General features: G+C 41.4%; 1 protein-coding gene and 1 pseudogene across 11 annotated transcripts in view; both read right to left on the bottom strand.

The window, feature by feature from the left end:
- Positions 1–7535: 7535 nt before the first annotated feature.
- On the bottom strand, positions 7536–8560 carry LOC118909626 (growth arrest-specific protein 2-like; annotated as a pseudogene).
- Positions 8561–15148: 6588 nt separating this feature from the next.
- The window catches only part of RUNX1 (RUNX family transcription factor 1), a 244093-nt gene continuing 240556 nt past the window's right edge, over positions 15149–18685 (bottom strand). For all 11 annotated transcript variants that reach the window (XM_036880191.2, XM_036880186.2, XM_036880185.2 and 8 more), the window contains one exon: positions 15149–18172. In XM_036880191.2, the coding sequence (XP_036736086.1) occupies positions 17697–18172 (476 nt within the window). In that variant the 3' untranslated portion in view covers positions 15149–17696. The remainder of the gene's footprint in view (positions 18173–18685) is intronic.

Raw genomic sequence — 18685 nt, forward strand, 5'->3', positions numbered from 1 at the left:
TCTCGTTAGAAGCTCTGAGTCAGAGCCCTCAAGCTAAGCAGCTTCCAAATTCCCGTTCCACAGAAACTGTAGAACATTAGATATTTTGCTGTTTTAAGCTTCTAAGTTTCTTTAACTGCTATTTCTTTAACTACTAAGTTTTCTTTAATTTTGTACTTCATTTGGAGAAATTATTTCTCATTCTTCCTTTACTCTGTTGGACATTTGTTGGTTATAATTTCTTTTACTGTTCTTTTACTCCAGTTTACTTCATGCTGGTCTCAACCTATTGATAGTGATTATGGGCTGGAGATGGCTGGGGACATTTGCCTGGGTCTGTGGTGAGCTCCCCACAGACATCTTCCCTTTTAGAACCAATCTTGTGGCCAGACTAGCTCTTATGGTTCTTATGATTGCCCTCAGCAAGATGTCCTCAGCAATAGCTATTTGGAAATTTTGAAAAAAGAGACAAAGTTTACCACTCATAAGTTCTATCATGTACATGTGGCCCTTGCTGGGGCCACACAGCAAGGTCACAGGTAGAGAGGGACTGAGGGAGCAGGCATGGGGTTCTTCTTTTACAGGAGTTGAGGATGGGGGCCTAGAGTTTTGCAGATACACTCTTTATTGGTAAATTTAAAGTGTAAGAATGGAAATTAATGTGCAGGAAGGGAAAAACAAGTGGCCAGGTGGCCCATTATCTAAGTCAACCAGAGATCTCTAAAACAAAAGAAACTTGAGGGGAGGGCAGCCTGGTTCTTTATCTAGTCCTGTGACTGGCAATATGTTTATTTGAGATAGCCATCTCTGACATGGATTCCTTAGCAATCAAAAGCTTCCATCAGATACTTCAATTACAATATTAAAAAAAACCTGTCAGACACTTACACATGGTTGTTCTAGATTACACCATACATTTTTGACATTAAAGTCTACTGTAAATTGGTATTTTTACAATGCAAGACCGTAAGATACTTTATTTCCTCCTGCCTTTCATGTTACTATTATCACATATTTTAATTTTCTTTCTACTTTGTAAACCTCCCAAGACATTATCAGTGTTTCATATACATTTCCGCTGCTCTTCATTCCATTGCTTCCTTATGGATTCATTTTTCTTCTACCCAAAGAACTCTGTTTATAATTGCTCTGTATCCTATTGGTGACAGATTCTCCTTTTCTGTTTGTCTGAAACTATCTTTATTTTGTCCTCACTTAAAAAAGTATTTTCACTGACCACGGAGTCTTAAGCTTACACTTATTTTCTTTTAGCACTTGGAATATGCCACTCCATTATTTCCTGTCTTCTACCATTTCTTGTTAGAAGTTAATTGTCAATCTTAAGGGTGCTCTTATGAAGGTAATATGTCTTTTTTTCCTGTCTCTGGCTGATTTGAAGAGTTCTCTTTTCTTTGATTTTGCTTTTCAAAAATTTTACTATGCTGTATGTACCTAGGTGTAGTTTTGTTAGTATTTACACTGCTTTTTTTTTTTTTTTAACACTTTTGAATCTGTGACTTGATGATACTGTTGTGGAAAGTTCTTGGCTGTTATCTCTTTGTTCTTACCTATTCCTTTCCCTCTCCTGGAATTTTGATTATAATTCACCAAGTATCTTATGTCTTTTATGTCTCTTATTCTCTCTTCTGTAAGTATTGCTTTTTTTTTAAAATTATGTATTTTGGTCTGGCTATTTCTTTCTACCAATCTTCCAGTTCACTAATCCTTTCTTCAGCTGTCTCTTCTTTACTATTAAATTCTTTGGTTAACTTCTTAATTTCATTTCAAGTATTTTTCAGTTGTAGAATGTCTGCCTTTTTCTTCTTATAGTTTCAAGTTTTCTGCTGAAGGTCTACATACAACCATCTAATTTTCTTGCATTTATTAATCGCATGTATTTTGAAGTATGTATTGGATAACTCATGTGGGACTATTTCTTTCATCTGAGATTTCTCTGGTTTTCAGATATTTGTTAGTGTCATTTGATGTGCCAACTAATTCCCAACTGAACATCAAACATTGCGTATAAAAATTGTTGAGATAATTTGAAGTTCTGTATGCTCTAGAAGGCAATTTTATTCAGAGGAACTTATGTTAATAGATTTTGTTATTAACTTATGTTAATCCATGAAGATATTGAGATTATTAGAGTCTGTATTTCAGTATTTGTGAGGCTGTACTCCCAAGTCCATGTCTTTGAGCACCCCAGCTGGGTGTTTGGGCTATTTATCAGCATCTCTATTCCTTAAAGGGTCCTAAACTTGAATTTCATCCCTGTACTTTGTAAGACTAACTGAAGTTTCTTTATTAGCTTCTTAGCATCCTTTAGAAACAGAAAATGCCTGGATGGGAAAAGCAAAATATTGCCAGATGTCAGATTCACCTTACTTCTCATTTCTTTTCCACTTCCCTTTCTTTCTAGGAAATTGGCTCCTGAAGTCCCTGCTTCCTTTGGTTTGATGTCTTCAGACACACACACCCCACATACACACGCCTTAAAAGTTTTCTTTTCCTTGTTCCTTATGGGAGTATTAATCTGTAACACACTACTCCAACCATTACTGGAGGCAGAAATCTTTCAAAATATACTTTACATATACCAAATGCATAACTCTTCCTAATTTTGGGATAAGCAGGCTGATATACTTCTGAGAATCAGATCTGTGAAAACCTCAATTATGATTATGATTACAGGAATTCATCAATTTAAACTCAAAGTTTCTGGCATTTTTATTTCTTTATTCTCTGGTTTTATGTTTACTTTTATTTGTTCCACAGTCATCTTAGTCTGTGTAAGAAATCCTAAAGTTGTCCCTAAGTTTATATTTGAATTCAGTGTTAAATTTAAAAGTGTTACCAAGAAAAAAAATAAACAAAAAACATGTAGGGACCATGACTGTGAGGCAATGTGACTTGGTCTCCAAGCTGCACATGACTTTGGAGCCATTCTCTACACTTCTGGCAACACCAAGAGAAGTGACATCCTGTGAGCTCTTACTTTTTTCCTGACTTTGGGATGCTCCCTTTTGTTACAGTGACCTACCAATTTTGAATCAGACTTACAACATTTTCAGAATGACACATACAGAGGCTCTGACTTGAATCCTTTAAAATTCAGCTCCATTGAAGGGAGGCGCTGAGCCTTTTAACATGTTGGAAATTGAGTTGAATCCTCCATTAAAGGCATTTCTTTACACAAACGATAGGATTCAGAGTTAAGATGAGATAGGAAGGACCTAATGGATCATTCTGAAAGAACTACCCATCAAATGGGAAAGTACAGTATGTTTAATGTGACAAGCCCAAGAGCTGAAAATGACTCTTTGATCTTTAAAAGGCTCATAAACAGGGGCAGTGCACTTGCAGACCTATATTTATGTATTCAAATAATGGGAGAAAATCCAAGCAGAGTCTCAGGACTGCGGGAGTTTGCAGTTTAGACAAAAAGAGGCCAGGGAGAGGGCAATTACTTCAAACTTTTTACAGCATGAAGCAAGCTTTCTTCCCTCTTTGCTAACCAATGAATTGGAATCTTGCTAAGGGCTTGTTTTTTAAGTGGAGCTTGAACCAATCATTACACAGACATGAGCTATTTGTGAAAAAAGAAAGGGACAACTGAAACCAAATGACTGTTTTGTTTCTGAATTAAATTTGTGATTGTTGCCACCTTCTTTTACTTTGATGAAGGGTCCCCAACTATCTCCTACCCCTCAGTGCCAACCCTCTCCTTCAGTATTGAAATCATTAACCACATCTGGAGAGTTGACCTATGAACAACATGTGTATTTCCTCTGTTTCGTGGAGCAACCAGAGAGGGTTCATAAATAACCACAGGGACATTATCAGGGATTTGAGGGTGGTTGTTGTTAGAAGACATTTAAGTGAAGTCAAATAACTTTGAAGCTTACATCCATGGATACTTTCAGTCTCAATAGCGTGTTGGTGGTTTTACTTCCTTTGACCCAAATGATCTAATTCTCGAGAAGAAATAAATTCCACCCTGCATAGAAGAACCACAGGCACTGGCATGTGGGATCTGAGATGTGGTTCCAATAGCAGCCATTTGTTCTTTCACTTGGTTCCCATGGTGACCACAGGTATGTATTTGTCACATGACAGGTTGGTTCATGGGATTCCAAGGGGACCACAGACCAGAGCAAACTTACTTTGATCCACAGTTGAATTGTGATGCCATTAGCATTCTATTTGAACCAGGTTCTATGAATAATGATAAAAGAAATATGCAAATATTCACCACCTAAGCCAAGAAACAGAATATAACCGTATTCCAGAATCTCCTCTGGGTCCCTCCCTCCCCCAGCCAATGTAACCAAGTATCCTGAATTTTCTGTTAGTCATTCCCCTAATTTTCTTATAATACCTGTGTGTGCACCCTTGAAGAAAAATTATTTAGGTTTTCTTGCTTTTGAACTTTATATAAATAGAATTATACTCTGTACATTATATTCTTCCAATTTTTTCCCCTACAATTTGTCTTGCTATATGCAATGGTAGCCCATTCATCTCTATGCACTATCCCATCATAAGAATGTAACACAACTTATATACTTACCTGTTGTGGACATTTGAGTTGTTTCCAGCTTTTGCTATTACAGTCAGTGCTGCTGTAAGCATTTGTACACATCTATTGGTGTGTATGCAGAGAGTTTATGGAATATTTTTCAGGTAGTGGAAGTGCTGAGATTTAGGGTATGTAATGTGTTCAGTTTCTTGATAGTCATGCCCAATTGTTTTCTAAAGTGGTTATCCAATTTATACTCCCAACCTGCAAAGTGTTAGACTTGTAACTGTTCTTCATCCTCTCCAACACTGTCTACTGTCTTCCTTTTTATTTTTTTTCCAAACAGGTTTACTGTTCAAAATAGTTAAATGAAATGGGCATTTAAATCTGTACTGAAGCAGAGGCTTGGAGATTTCAAGTCATCTGATTAGGTTTAAGGAGCGTAGATTCTGGAAATGTGGTATGTATAGGGAGGAGATCATATCATCCAAAACCAGTTCATAGAAAAACCTGCCTAATAGTCAAGCATCTAAAGGGCAGTTCTTTTCAAATTCACTTCTTTGAAAGTTTTGCATCTGTTTGGAAGCTCTTAATGTGAAACTAAATACAGGAATATAACTAAACAAAAATAAATAAAAAACCCATATTGCTTAAAACTTGAAAGGGATCTTTAGAAAAACTAGCTAAGAAGTCCCTCATTAATTCACAAGGGGAAAAGGACACCCTAATTTAAAAAAAATGGTTATCCACAAAACACTGCAAATTTGAAGCTTGATGACTGCTTAGCAAATATTTTTTTTAAAAAGTCAGAAATAATGTACACATTCAAGTTAAAAAAAACATGGCAAATGAGGCTGAGACATGGGAAGGAATGCAACAAACTTTGAAGCAGGACTGCTTTGAAGGTAACTTGACTCTCAGGCAGATGGCTCATGGGCAAAGAGGGCTCTGACAAACTGGCCCGGACATTTTTGGATTGTTGCAAACCTTAGGGCAGAGTTAGTGGTGAGCACTCTGTGGAGGCACCAGGCTGTTCTTATGGTACATTCGGGAGCTTCCCTACTACCTCCTTTTATTCCCTCATTATCTCAAAGTCCCCAAGCATTCTGGAAGGCTCTTCATAAACTGGAAGGAATCAGAAAGCTTTTCTTCCCCAGTCAGCGCTTCTGCCAGAATGATTCCATGGAAACCATTTATGTGTGTGTGTCACTTAGAATTAAATTTTTCTGCAAGGATAGAAAGCCCACATGTAAGTATCCTAAGTGAGAGATAAGTGCTTAGTTTTCTCTCATGAAGATGCATCCCTACGTAGGTAATCCAGGGCTGGGACAGGGACTCTCTGAAGACATTGGATGAGACTCTAAATGCCATCTGCCCTCCTTGGGGTGTGGCTTTCTCCTTCTAACCATCACCTCTTCATTCTAAGCAGCAAGGCTGGGAAGGGATGAAGAAAGGGCAAAGTATGCATAACAACTCTCTACTGAGGAGGTTTTATGGAAGCTGCCTCCAATGGATAAATTCATCACATGGGACACCAAGTTGCAAGGGAGGCCAGGAGGAATCTATTATTAATCTAGATATTGGGATAGGCAACCAACAGGTTTTGTTTCTCTAAAATCAATAGAAGGAAGGTACAGGTACTTTACCTATAGGAATCTTATTGTTTTTGCAGGTTTTAACATGCAAGCCATTCTGTCTGATAATCAAAATCCAGGCACACACAGACTTAGTGAAATCCCTCCTCCATCCTTGAGTGCTGGCTGGCTGTTATAGGGAGAAGATGAGACCAACGCTTAGGCCTCACTGTGTGTCTGCCCCCTGGGGGCTAGAAGGCCGGAGGAAGTGGAAATTCCCTACCTATCAGAGTGGAGAATGAAAACATGGGAAGGAGAGTTCAAGGGTCCTTCTGGTTTTGCAAAGAGTTGGATCCCAATCACAAAGTACTGGTTGGAAAATGAAATACTACTTTCTTATGAAACCCATGTATGAGGCTCTCGAGCAGAATTCCTAACAAGCAAGGCAGACCAATCTTTTTTTTTTCCATTTGAAGATTATTTTTGTTTCAGAATGAAGCATTGTTATAAAGACAGATAAATTTTTTAGGTATCTTTTCAATTCTTGAATCAGAGAGGACAATATTTTGCCATTTGTTAAGTACAAAACAGCCCTGTCCTAGGTATACAAGGGTATACATAAGTCTGTAATGCCATTAGCTACAGTGACTTTATTTACTAGACAGCATAGCAAAGTAGGATTAACTAAAGATATATTTCAATAAGAAAATGCTTTAAAATAACATGAAGTCAATGAACATTTGACTGAACAATTTACTCTGTCAAAATATAAATATATGTCAGCTTATGTGTGTGAATTACACTAAATCAGTCTCAACACAGCCATGTGCTTAGGAATGTGTGACACAATTCATAAGTGATTATCTAAAGGGTGTACTGAAAACTTCCCAAAGTACCCCAGATATTTGGACACTGATAGGGATAAACCTTAAGGCAATTTTCCAAGTGAATGTAAACTTTTTTGAAGTGGGTTTTCCAGTTAAGTATTACTGTTGTGAACACTCTGTGGTGTAGCTGGATATTTGTAGTAGCACATTATCACACTAATTGTCACTTTTTAAAAATTTGCTTAAAAATCCTGCAATTATAAAAATGTCTGGGGTGCTTTTACTCTGTAGACAGAAAGCAGGCACTTCCTGTTGACTTCTCTGTAAATCCTAAATATTTTCTCCTAATAACAATTTTCATCTCTTTCTATAATTGTATTTCCAATATTTTGTTCTAAATACTGTGCTCACATACTGAGAAATAATCATTGATCTACCATTTGTCTACTTTAAATCTGAGTTTAGAATTTCTTTTAATAGGTCATTTCCTACTGAAGTATTAAAATAAATAGTGCTACTCTTTGGTGAACATTTTCAATAGGAAGACATGTTTCTGTCTGTTCCGTCTTTTACCAAAGTAATTTTCAGAACATAGACTAAACTGACTACACTGGAGAAGTGGATACAGGCCATTATAAGAGTCCCCTTGTAGTGACCAGTTAGTTTCATTTAATCTCCTTCTTAGCCTTATAATTGGCAGAGACCACCAGATAATTATCTGGATTCATGTCCTTAAGAGTTGGAGATTTGCTCTGGATGGGGTGTGTTTTGCCATCCACACGGGAGATCTGCAGCATCCGGCAGGGGTCGTGTTTCAACAAATACCCTGCAAAAGTTTCCCATCCTCCTCCCACTCGGACCATGACGAGTTTGTTGTGCAGCATCCTAATGAAGAGGATCTTTTCCGCCACTCGGTATCTTCCTTGAGAGAGCCTCTCCACACAGAATTTGTTTGGGCATTTGCAAGGAGGATCTTCAGAAATCCGTTTCACTGCAGCGTCCAGTAAGTTTCCTGCACTCTTTTTTCCAGAAGACTTTGATGAAGGAGAAAGTGAAGGAGAAGGCAGAAAATGTTTCTTCTTGTTCAATCTCTTTTTCCAATTGTATCAAACCAGGAGCCTCCACACCATACCTGGCTGCAATCTGGCCAAGCTCCAGCAAACAGAGACCACTTCTCTGGGTTGCTTATGCGGGACCAGACCTTCTGATTCAAGTAGATGTTTCATCTACCCCGAAATCTCAGCTGTATTGTCTCGGGCGAAGAAGGAGCCTGAGGGCACACTGGTTTTGCATGGAATCTTCTTCAAGGGCGGATTCTTTGTGGGCTTGCTAGCCGCCACGCGCTCCGTGAATGTCTCCTGCACAGTTTTTGCAAGCTGACAGAGCAAGGTGCCATTATTCAATTTCTCCATAAAAGTTTCTGCCACAATCTCCCTTCCTAATAGATCGGTTAAAGACAAGGCCAGATCTTCTTCCATCGGGAGCAAATTAGCTTCATGTCTACTGGCCAGCCATCGGCTATACTGATGCATCTCAGAGAGGCCAGGTCCACTGTGTACCTTTGGGCTTACAGCTGTGCACGTTATTCATCCACTTGTAATACCTCTAAAATGCCTTTCTTCTCAAGACACAATCTCTCCCACTACTTTCTTGAAAGTGAGATGTGGTAGTTCAGTAACTTTACCTTCATCCTATTATGTACTCTGCAACTTCCATTTAAGTATCGGAGTCCTATTTTGCTCCTTTCTTAGGCAATCGGAGCAGGAATGCCCATGTTGGAGAGGACCACAGCGGCCACCGCCTCCTCCTCCCCTGTTACGGGGGCACGTGCCTTGAGAACAGACTCACTGATTGATTTCAAAGACAGGCTGGGCAAACTACATCCCAGCTGCAGTCCATCAGTGTCCACACCTTCCCAGCTAAGTTCCCGAGGGTATTTGTAATGCCCTTCCCCGCCAGCCACCCTTCCCTGGTGGGCAGGGGCACCCCCAACCCGGGCTGTGGAGGCGGCGCGGAGCTGGGCCCGGCGGCCGGGCTCCCAGACCAGTCCTTCTTAGCTGTCATAGCTTCTGTTGCCATGTGGATGCGTTCTCCACTGCTGGAAGAAGGCTTCAAGAGCATGTATTCTGGTCTCCCCTTCCCCTGCCCCACCGTAAGACAGACCACTAGGCGAACTCAGGACTCTCCAGGTTTCCATTCCTGGGAATGGCTGCTCCATTTCTCTAGTTTCTCAGGCCCCAAATCTGAAGGTATCCTAGACTCCTTTCCTTCTCACGCACCATCTCCAATCCATCAGCATACCCCCAATGGCTCTACTTTGAAGACAGATTCAGAATCCTACCACTTCTTACATCCTCTATGGCAATAATCGCCTCCCTGGAGCACCCAGCCGAGCAGGTGAATGGATAGGAGCTGAAATCCAGCCCTGCTCCACTCACTGAACTGGGAGCTTTGCTCCAAGGCTGCATCCGTCCGACAGAATCAACTTTCCCAACCTCTTGATCTCAGACTTCTGGCTTCCAGAATTGCAAGACAATAAATTTCTGTTGTTTGTAGTCCTTTGTTATAGCAACCCTAGGAAATTAATACACCACCTGATATACATTGTGTTATTTGTTGTTTTGTTTGGGGCCTGTCTCCCCCATTGGGAGGGAAAGGAGGCTGCTGTTCACTGCCATAGAAGAAAATTTAGATGAAAGGCAGCCATTTTGTAAGAAAGACACTGCAGCTTTTAAGTATCTGCTGAAACCTTCACATAATCACTGAGGTGAGGGGAGAAAGTGGCCAGATACAATTACTTGTAATAACAAATAATTACACTTTGTATGTGTGTAAGACTTTTTATCTTTAAAACACTTTCAAAACATTAATTAATCCTTACAACAGCATCAATGAAATGGAAACAAGAGAGAATTTGAAGTATGCAAAATTTAATTACCAATATAAAAGTTTGGCACACAACTAATACTCCTCCTGCTGGAGCAGTAAACACATTCCATGCCATCTCCTCTCTGAAAAAATGAGGGAGCTTTGTTCCATATAATGTCAGGAAGGACGTGAAGCTAACCCTGAGGAACCCCAGGGGGTGGGGTAGGACATTTATGCATCAGAGAGAGGGGTGCATTTGCTTGCAACAGAGTTCCCTTAGGATCCTGGGGTCTAGTTTTCTGAGACTCCACCTAAGGGGGGGCCAGGGACAATAGTAGGTGCTTTTGAACAAAGATGTAGGGAATTCTCTCAGGTTATTCGATAAAGCTCAGCCCATGATCCCAAGCCTAAAAAAAAAGGGGGCTGGTGGTGGTAACCTCTTGGTATCCTGAGCCACATTTGGCTACTTTGGTGAGGACTATATCAGCATAATCTTGGGGTTGAAGGAAAATTCAGCCTTGTACAAAGACAGTCAGTGGGTCAGTGGGCCCAGAGTGACCGGGCAACATGGAGCTGCTTCTAGAACCCTGAATCTTTGGATTCTGCAGGCTGGAGGTGGGCAGAGACCGGTGTTCAGGTACTTAGCAGGAGCAGCCCGTCCCCTGTGGAGTGGACAGTGCTTCATGCCGGGGGCCATGTGGCCTCTGCCTCGCACAGGGCATGCAGCCTGTGAGGGGGCTGTCCCAGCGTTCTCAGCTGAGGACTCCAGCCCCCTGAACAGGGCAAGAGCACAAGTCCCTTAAAAGTGGCTTGTGTATAGTGACTTCCATATGGAAAGGGGGGAAATTGAAGGGTAACTTTGCAGAGGAGACCCTGACAAACACCACTCCCCCAGCTGATCAAGGTAAGCATCAATAGGCATAAATCATGCTGGTAGCACGTGTCCTTGACAGGATATGATAAAAACAGCATGTTACCTCTGTGATCTTCCTCCCCCAAATCCATAACCCCAGGTCTAATTCTGAGAAAAACAGCAGGCAAATTCCAACGGAGGGGCAGCCTACTGTATAACTGACTCTTCAGAATTATCGAGATCCCCATACACAGTCTGAGAACGTGGCACAGCCAAGACCAGCCTAAGGAGGCAGGACATCTGTCCTGGGTGGGAGCCTGGAACAGAAAAAAGACATTAGGAGAAGACTAAGGAAATCTGAATAAATGGTGGACTTTAGTTAGTGATAAGGTATCAATTATATTATCAAAATTGATTGTTGCAAATGCACCACATGAGTGATTAAGATGCTTATAAGAGGGGAAATTGTGAACTCGTGGCAAGGTGTGTGTATGTGGGGTTGGGGGATGTGGACTCTCTGTACTATCTGCTCAGTTTCTCTGTAAATATTAAACTGTCTTAAAAAAAAGTTTATGAATGAAAAATGAATAAATGAAGGACAGAATCGAGTAGGTGCAGAGGCCTCCAGCTAAGGTTTCCCTGAAGACGTGCTGTGGTCTGTGGACATGCTCGGTCATGCTGGGAAGCTGGCTGCATGGACGCTTCCGTGATCCTGAGCCCTGAGCAAGAGTGAACAGTTTCTTTGGAAGCCTGTTTGGCTCCCTCTTTTCCAGAAACGCTCACACTGTCATTTCTTTCTTCAGCTTTTCAGACTAACAAAAGGTAGGTACAATTTGAAGAGATGGGCCACCCTTGAGGGTTTAGACAACTCTTTTGTCATCAATGGATGTCTAACATTGCTCAGAGCTTCAGTACTAAAGAACAGTTAAGAAGGGAGTACTGGGCCAACTGCTGGGGCTCTAATCACTGCTCCTCTACCAAAAGGTGTGGGGCCACTGGCTATTTGCTCAGCCTCACTGGATCTCAGTTTCCTTACCTGCAAAATGGGGATAACAACAGGAGCTCTCATAAAGCCATTGTAAGAACTGCAACTAGTATACGAAGTGCTTAAATAAGCCCAGCTTGTAGGAAGCACTTCAGTGTTGTTATTTTTTTCTTCAGACCTACACTCCTCTTCTGGAATACTCTGAGCACTTCAGAAGGTACAAAATCTCTCCAACACAAAGGTCCAGTTTAAAAACCTGCTACAGATGGTGGTAATCAATTTCCTTTTCTCTTTTCCTAGCACACAGCTCAAACCCTAGAAATCTATGCCATAAAGCCTTTTGAAAGAGCAATCAGGAGGCAGCTGTCAAAATGTAAAATTGTTCTGAACCAGCAATTCCTTTTAAATGTACAAAAATTCTAGCATAAGGTCACAAGACATGTTCAGGGAACTGTTGTAATAGCAAGACATTGGGAGCAACCTAGGTGCTCATCAATAAAGGGAGGGGTAAATTAATACAACCATAAAATTTTATGTAGTGCACTCATTAAAAAGAATGAAGTAGATCTAAGTGTGCTGATGTGAGAATGATGACATTGCATATTAAGTGGAAAAAGCTGTACAATGATATGCCTTTGTACATATAATGCTTATGCATAATTGTAAGATGCCTCTTTGCATGGGTGTAGATCAAATATGTGGTGTATATTATGGGTATAGAAAAAAGTCTGGAATGCTGAGCCTGGGACACTTAATAGTAACAGCAAGGCATGGATTGGGAGAAATGAAAGACATTTTCATTTGATATTATTTGTTTTTAATAATGAGCAGTATCACTTTGTGTACATTTATTTAACATTTATTGAGTAGGTATTATGTGCCAAGTATTTTTAATTGGATATTATTAACTTCTTTAAATGTTATAACTTAAAGCATTTATCTCTATACTACACTTGTGGGAAATGAGGCCACCAGCTTAATTCATTCCTAGCATGAGACAGAACTGGGACTGGAACCCAGGCAGTCTGAGTCCTGAGCAGTATGTACTTTGAGCTGCTCCACCAGGGTTTCCTTTCTGAACAGATACGACCTGGCCCTTCCACCCACTTCCTGCCTCCGCTCAGCAGCCATTACTTCCTACGTCAGTCATTTCCTTTGATCCTGGCTGCTTTGGTTCCTGACGTTCCTATGGCCACCGTGCAGACCATGTAAGACCATGAGATGACAGTGACAAGAGCTGGGAAGGAGCTTTCAACAGTGCTTTGTGGCTGGAAAGTAACTTGGCTCCTGCAGAGTCTTGAGACTGAAATACAAATAATACTTTGCCCAGGGCTGGTAACTGAAGAACTTACTCCCCAACACTGTACTGCTGACTCTTGTGAAATTTATAGAAATGGAGGCAGGTGAGGTAACCGGCCTCAGGTTGAACACACATGAGTTTCATTTTGTTTGCAAACCCCACGTAATTCTTTTTTTAAAAAACAAGTATTAAAGCATGCTTCAGTGCTCTTCATACCCAAAGCAGCAGCCCTGGGAGCCTGGGCCTTACTCAGGCCACCACACACTCAGAAGCCAGGCTATGATGGGACACTGCGAGGAAGCATGAGGCCCAGACCGCAGCTTGAAGCCTGGCAAGGCCGCGGGGCACTGCTTGGTGAGGGTATTTTCCCATGTTGCAGCGGGCTCCGTTTGGCTTCGTAGCCCGCTGTCTCAGAGAAAGACGAAACCAATGTGATGTGGTGTATGCACTTGCCAAACTCTTTATTTGCTATTCTAGCTATAATATTGCATTTACAGAAGAAACCATGGTATGAAAGAAATCAGGCTGCAGTGGCTCCTGGGCAGCAGCAGGCCAGCTGGTCTGTACAGGCTGGACCCCCCAGAGGCGCCCAGCAGAGGGGCAGTGGCCGCTCTATGGGCTGCTCTCCTGCATTAGCTAGAAACACCTTAGGGGGGCATTTCTGGGGTATTCTCTCAGATCATATCTGGTTTAAAACTCAGTTCCCTTTCACGAAGTGTTCAATATATCAGGACCAGGGAGAAAGAAAACAGACTAATTTCGAGGGTGCTTTGTGATCAGATCCAGTAGCCACTACACAAATAGACACTAGATGGGGCTCCTTCAAGTAACACTACGTTTCCCATTGTTACTTTCTCAATAGATATGTCATACTGTCATTTCAATTTTGGAAGTTTATTTTTTTCCATTGATTTTTATACATCCAGAATAGCACAAATAACCAAGAGTTTTTTTTTTTGCACATTCATTTCCCTTAAAACAAAGAGTGAACTTAAAAAAAAAAAAGGGAACCATGCTATTAGCGCTTTACAAAAGTGAATAAAAAGTAGCTCATTTTAAGTCTAAAATAAACAAAGTAGAAAGAAGCATTTTTTTTTGTCTACAGTATTTAGCGAACGTAAGAAAAAGTCCTTGGAAACACAAAAATTGAGAAAACATTATTACAGGTATTAACAATATTTTATAATGAAGCTTAAAATCTATTTACACACATAAATACAATTAACTTCGTTGATGCAACTCTTCTGGAAGGAAAAAAAAATGCCAAATGATCAGCCTCATCAATCTGGCTAAAGGGAGGGGGAAAACTCCAAATAAACACACAGACAAACAAAAAACCCAAACAATTGTATACTGTAGGTAAACAAAAAGGCATTTTGTTCAGATGTAAAAAAAAAGTTTTCTGAGATTATTGTTAAGCTGATTTTTCATGTATAAAAGACCCCAAACATGTCATGCTCCCAGAAAACGAAAGCCACCAAAACAATCACCAGGATGCAAGGTCCCAAGGAAACAGGTATTTTGAGACAGAAATTTGCAATCCTAAATTGTAGGACATTTGAGTGAAACCATTCATTTCCTTTAATCAGAGTATTTCTGTTTATCTGCATGGAAACCTTAGGCAGCAGAAAGGCTGTCTATTAACTCACGGATTGTAATTTGCCTGGGAAGGCTTCTGTTGCCGCACTTGGACAGCAAGCAGATCCAGAATGGTTGGCAATGTCTGTTCAGTTGGAAGAAACCCACAGGCAGGAGAAAGGCTGACTCACCATGTTCCTTTTGTAAAGGGAGGAGATGCCAAGCTCCTCATGTTGTGGATATTGGGTGTTGGGTGGGTGGGTGGCTAGGGTGCTAGCTCCTTACACAAAACGGGAGAATAGAGGAGAGAAGGGAAGAGAGAAAAAGGAAGATATTAGGGGAGTGGAGAGAAAGAAATATAAGTGATAAAAGAAATATAAGTAGCAGAAGAGAAATAGCAGAAATATAGTAAGAAAAACAAAAAACTAAAATATGTGTCCATGTTGAAATTATAAATAAGGGCATGAATAAGCAGTAGAAATGGCTTAATCTTTCTTTTCTTGGATCAATGTTCCCAGATCTGTCCAGTTATTACATTGATAGCTTAAGGGTCTCCCTGATGAAAGCACTGCCTTAGTTCACCTGAAGGCAATGAATGCAATTCTTCAGGAAAAAAGAATGCATTAAATGTGATGTGAGACCCAACTCCATAACAGCTAAAGTTTCTTTTTCTTTTTTTTTGGTCTGGAACATCTAAATACTATATATGCTAGTAAGGGTCAGGGAAACTGAATGGCCAAACCAGTAGGTCTGCAGCTAAGCTCTTCTCGAACATGGATTTGAGAGTGAAGATCCAATGTGAGATATTACCTGATTCCCCCTACAGGGCATTAGGCTGGTTTTGAGTTGAAATATTTTCAGGTACCAGAATCAAACTGAAAAATACATGTTTTTTTTCCTTCATTTCTTCCCCTAACATTTTTGTCAGGTCAGCTATGGCAACATGTGCTGAAAAGAACATTTCAGTTCAACTGGGGTAAATGGGCTAGAGGTCCTTTTCAGAAATCAAATGTTTAAACTTACTGACATTTAAGGGTAATTTATGCCACACAAATGTAATACGGAATAAAACCTGAAATTGAATTGTGGAGGGAGAATTATGTCCAAAATGAAAACTAATATATTCTGAGTTTTTCCAAGATCTGCTTTAGGTCTTTCCTAGATAAGAATGACCCTGACAACACAAACTGCTTTACTCGTTAACTTTTACCAAAGTGCTACTGCATCTGTGTAAAACAAATAATCAATATATATATATATATATATATAAGAAAATTCAACACAAGTTGTTTTAAATTAAGTCCAGCTGTTTTGCTGCCTGCAGCCAAAGATCTTTCTAATCTGAATCCTTAAATTTATAAAATAAAAATCAAACACTGTTCTGAAGTCCTGCTTTCAAATACTCTTCAGAGTTGACCTGAAATTGTTTCAACTAATTTAAGAGGTACATTAAATAACAACCAGATCATTTTGAGCACATATGTCAAAATCAGCAGTTAGTATTCACGAGTTGTACAACAACTGCATTCTGACCAAATTCCCCAGTAAAACTAGTGCCATAAAATGTACAGTGACATTGGATACTTTTGAACTGTAGCCATGGGCAGCATTGACATAAATCTTTCCTGTCATATGGATGCACGGGAAAAGTGCACATATCCCACAGGGTAGGGGCTCAGCCTGGTGACAGCAAGGCAAAGATGGGTGACACATGAGCAGCACGGGGCGGGGGCCTGCACAGGTGCGACCGTGCTCTCCCGTGTGACTCCACTGAGGCACACAGAGGGGAACTGGCTTGTTCAGGCCTGCTTCTGGACCCGCCCTATGACCATGCAGCTGGAGACCTTTGGCCATCCAAGGCATCCGGTCTAGTTTCTTCCCTTCCAGCTTTGGGTGACAGCCATAAGTTCTGTTCTGCATCAGTGAACAGGTACTGTATCAAAGAGGAATCTTTTCTTGGAGCTAGAAAAAACCCCTGAACTCTGGGTTCAGATGATCTTCCTATTGCAGAATTGAGCAGTTATGGAACCCCTAAATTAATTCATTTCCGTGTGGATACTGCTTCTCCACAGGGCTTTCTTTGGATTTGTTCTGTTACAAAGCATGTTTGAAATTATCAAGATGCCATGGAGTGAGCAAACCTCTAGGCAGAAAACAAATCCTCTCCAGAGGTGCAATCACTGGCATCTACCTGACCCCTGTGGAACCAGATTTGACCTTCTCTGAAGGGAGGGAGTCAGATATGAGACCCTTTGTTGAACTTGGCAGAAAATTCCATACTTCAGATCTTTGGAGTGACCCTCAGTATCTAAAGAACCTATTAAAAACATTGCTGCTTTAAGCTACCAACTCGTTTGATTAACATGAAAGGGAGTTTAATGTAAACAATATTTAGATAATCAAGTGATCACATTACTCATCATTTTTTTTTCCAGCCTTCTTCAATGTGATACATTTAACTTTGGCTACTATCAAAAACAAAAAATGTAGTACTGGTATTTTTCTTCTTAATATAAGTACATTTAAATAATAAAAAAAAGTATCAACACATAAGTAAGTGTCTAAACATCAAGATACATAAATATCTAGGGATTCCTTGTGGGAATACAGTAGTTGAAAATGACCCAAAGCTGTAGCTGTTTCTCAAAAAACAACTACACAAAGTCCAAAAGTTAAATAAAACTTGCAGAAAAGGGAATTTTTCTTTCAATTGTCAAAGCAAGAAAGAAGCAAGCTCAAATTTATATATATAAAAACAAAAATCACCCCAAATGCAAGTACACATTTTGCAATTTATAAGGTGCTGGAAAAGAAAATAATTAAAAATATGAATTAGATGCCAAACAGGATGAGTTGCACCCCTCGCCCCCACCCAAACCCCAATTCTACACTCTTTGGAATAAACAAGTTGTCTAAAAAGTGAAGTCAAGGGTATAAAATCTTTCTTTTATTCACAGCATTGCTAAATCAGAAGCATTCACAGTTTCCCTGTGGGAATCTTCCTGTTTGCCTTACAACGTGTCCACGTGGTGGCAAAGCGGACACCCTCAAGTTGTGTCAGGTTTGAACAATCTGAGACGGGCCAGTGGCAGCTGCGCAGGGCGCGGGCCGGCGGGGCGCGGGCGGCGCGAGGCCGGCCTGGGGAGAGCGCAGGTGCAGGTCGCGGCCGTGCCCCAGGCTGAGGTCCGGCGGCTGGCCCGCCTCACAGCCTCAGTAGGGTCGCCACACGGCCTCCTCGAGGCGCGCGGCCGGCGCCATATTGGTGGGGGAGTTGCTGTGGCTGCCCTCGGCCTCCACCACGTCGCTCTGGCTCGGGAGGCTGGGATTGAGCAGCGCCGAGCCGGTGGAGGCGTTGGTGCAGGGCGGCAGGATGCGCGGTGGTGAGCGCTCGCCGCCCACCATGGAGAACTGGTAGGAGCCAGCCGAGGCGCCGTAGTAGAGGTGGTAGGAGGGCGAGCTGGCCTGGAAGGGGCCACCCTGCGCCTGTGACGAGCCTGGGTAAGGCGGCGGCAGGTACGTGTGGTAGCGCGTGGCCGAGCTCATGGCCGACATGCCGATGCCGATGCCCGTCGTGACGGGCGTCGGGGAGTAGGTGAAGGCGCCGGGGTAGTGCATGCGAGGGTCTGAGATGGAGGGCAGCGCGGAAAACTGGCGTGGGTCACCGAAGGCCGTCAGGTCGGGCGCCGCTGCGGGGCGGGTGAGAAAAGACCGTGCGTGAGATGGGGGCCCAGGGAGGCCAAGCCCTTCCTCTGCCGTGGGCCCATGGAAGGACTACCCAGAATGCTGCTGCCCGGGGTGGGGAGGTGGGGAGCTACCCGGAATACTACTGCTGGGGGGTGGGGACATGGGGAGCTACCCAGAATGCTGCTGCCTGGGGCAGTGGTATGATAATTTATAGACATATATCGTGTAATGTAACATAGTATATGACAGAACATTGATATAATATCAAAAATACATGTAATAACAAGTAATATGCAAATATATGTCCAATTCTTTACATAGTATAGAAATATATATAATACATATATATGCAGCCTAGATATGATATGTTTAATGTAGCTATAATACTGTTATAATTCTGGGGTTGGCAAACCCACCCACCAAATCCAGCTGCCACCAGTTCTTATATGGCCCACATGCTAAGAATGAGTTATATACTTTTCTAAATGTTTGAAAAAATACCAAAGGAATACTAT

Source organism: Manis pentadactyla, chromosome 1, assembly GCF_030020395.1.
Source record: "Manis pentadactyla isolate mManPen7 chromosome 1, mManPen7.hap1, whole genome shotgun sequence".
In the NCBI taxonomy this organism is placed as follows: domain Eukaryota; kingdom Metazoa; phylum Chordata; class Mammalia; order Pholidota; family Manidae; genus Manis; species Manis pentadactyla.